Here is a 1444-nt window from a genome sequence, read left to right as displayed (position 1 = left end):
GATGCGTGTGCACGCAATGTGTGTGCATTGTGTGTGCAAGGCATGTCCACAAGAGTGTGCATTGCACCTACACGTGAGCAACCATGTGCGCACCCCTGCCTTGCACCCATGCCCCACCACCCCCCCCGTGTTGCACGACGCCGTGCTCACACCTGTTGCACACCCACCACCAACGTGACCCCCACACTCACACTCACCACACCTCTCCTGCTGCTCTGCACGGGGATGGGGATGGTCCCAGTAATGGTGACAATCCCACTAATGGTGATGGTGATAATGGTGACAGTCCCAGTAATGGTGACAGTGGTAACGGTGAGAGCCTCACTAATGGTGACACAATAATGGTGACAATCCCAGAAACGGTGATGGTGGTAACGGTGACAGTCCCAGTAATGGTGACACAATAATGGTGACAATCCCAGTGACGGTGAAGGTGATAATGGTGAGAGTCCCAGTAATGGTGACAATCCCAGTAACGGTGACACAATAATGGTGACAATCCCAGTAATGGTGAAGGCAATAATGGTGACAGTCCCAGTAATGGTGACAGTCCCAGTAATGGTGACAGTCCCAGTAATGGTGACACAATAATGGTGACAATCCCAGTAACGGTGAAGGTGATAATGGTGAGAGTCTCAGTAATGGTGACAATCCCAGTAACGGTGGCACAATAATGGTGACAATCCCAGTGACGGTGAAGGTGATAATGGTGACAGTCCCAGTAATGGTGACAATCCCAGTGACGGTGACAGTGGTAATGGTGACAGTCTCAGTAATGGTGACACAATAACGGTGACAGTCCCAGTAATGGTGACAATCCCAGTAATGGTGACAGTCTTAGTGATGGTGACGCAATAATGGTGACAACCTCAGAAATGGTGACAATCCCGGTAATGGTGAAGGTGATAACGGTGACAATCCCAGTAATGGTGACAAGCGCAGAAATGGTGACAGTCCCAGTAATGGTGACACAATAAGGGTGACAACCTCAGAAATGGTGACAATCTCAGTAATGGCGACACAATAATGGTGACAATCCCAGTAATGGTGACAGTGGTAATGGTGACAATCCCAGTAATGGTGACGCAAAATTGGTGACAGCAATCCCAGAAACGGTGACAGCAGTGATGGTGATAGCGGTGACAGTGGTGAAAGTGACAATCCCGGTGACGGTGACGATCCTGGTGAACTTAACAATGGGAGCGGTGATAATCCTGGTGACGGGGACGGGGACGGCGGGAACGGTGACAAACCCAGTAATGGTGACAATCCCGGTGACAGTGACAATCCCAGTGATGGTGACAGCCCCAGTGACGGTGACACCAGTAATGGTGACAAACCCAGCAATGGTGACAATCCCAGTGACGGTGACAGTGACAATCCCAGTAACGGTGACAAACTTAGCAGTGGTGACAATCCCGGTGACAGTGACAGCCCAAGTGAC

General features: G+C 50.6%; 1 protein-coding gene across 1 annotated transcript in view; it reads right to left on the bottom strand.

The window, feature by feature from the left end:
• Positions 1-13: 13 nt before the first annotated feature.
• The window catches only part of LOC110390450, a gene marked incomplete at its 5' end in the record, with an annotated part of 13686 nt that continues 12255 nt past the window's right edge, over positions 14-1444 (bottom strand). The window contains one exon of the mRNA XM_021381773.1: positions 14-1444. Within this exon, the coding sequence (XP_021237448.1) occupies positions 838-1444 (607 nt within the window).

The sequence above is a fragment of the Numida meleagris genome, unplaced genomic scaffold (genome assembly GCF_002078875.1).
Source record: "Numida meleagris isolate 19003 breed g44 Domestic line unplaced genomic scaffold, NumMel1.0 unplaced_Scaffold1104, whole genome shotgun sequence".
Classification (NCBI taxonomy): Eukaryota; Metazoa; Chordata; class Aves; order Galliformes; family Numididae; genus Numida; species Numida meleagris.
The sequence above is the reverse complement of the archived record's forward strand: the minus strand, read 5'-3'. Positions and strand labels throughout refer to the sequence as shown.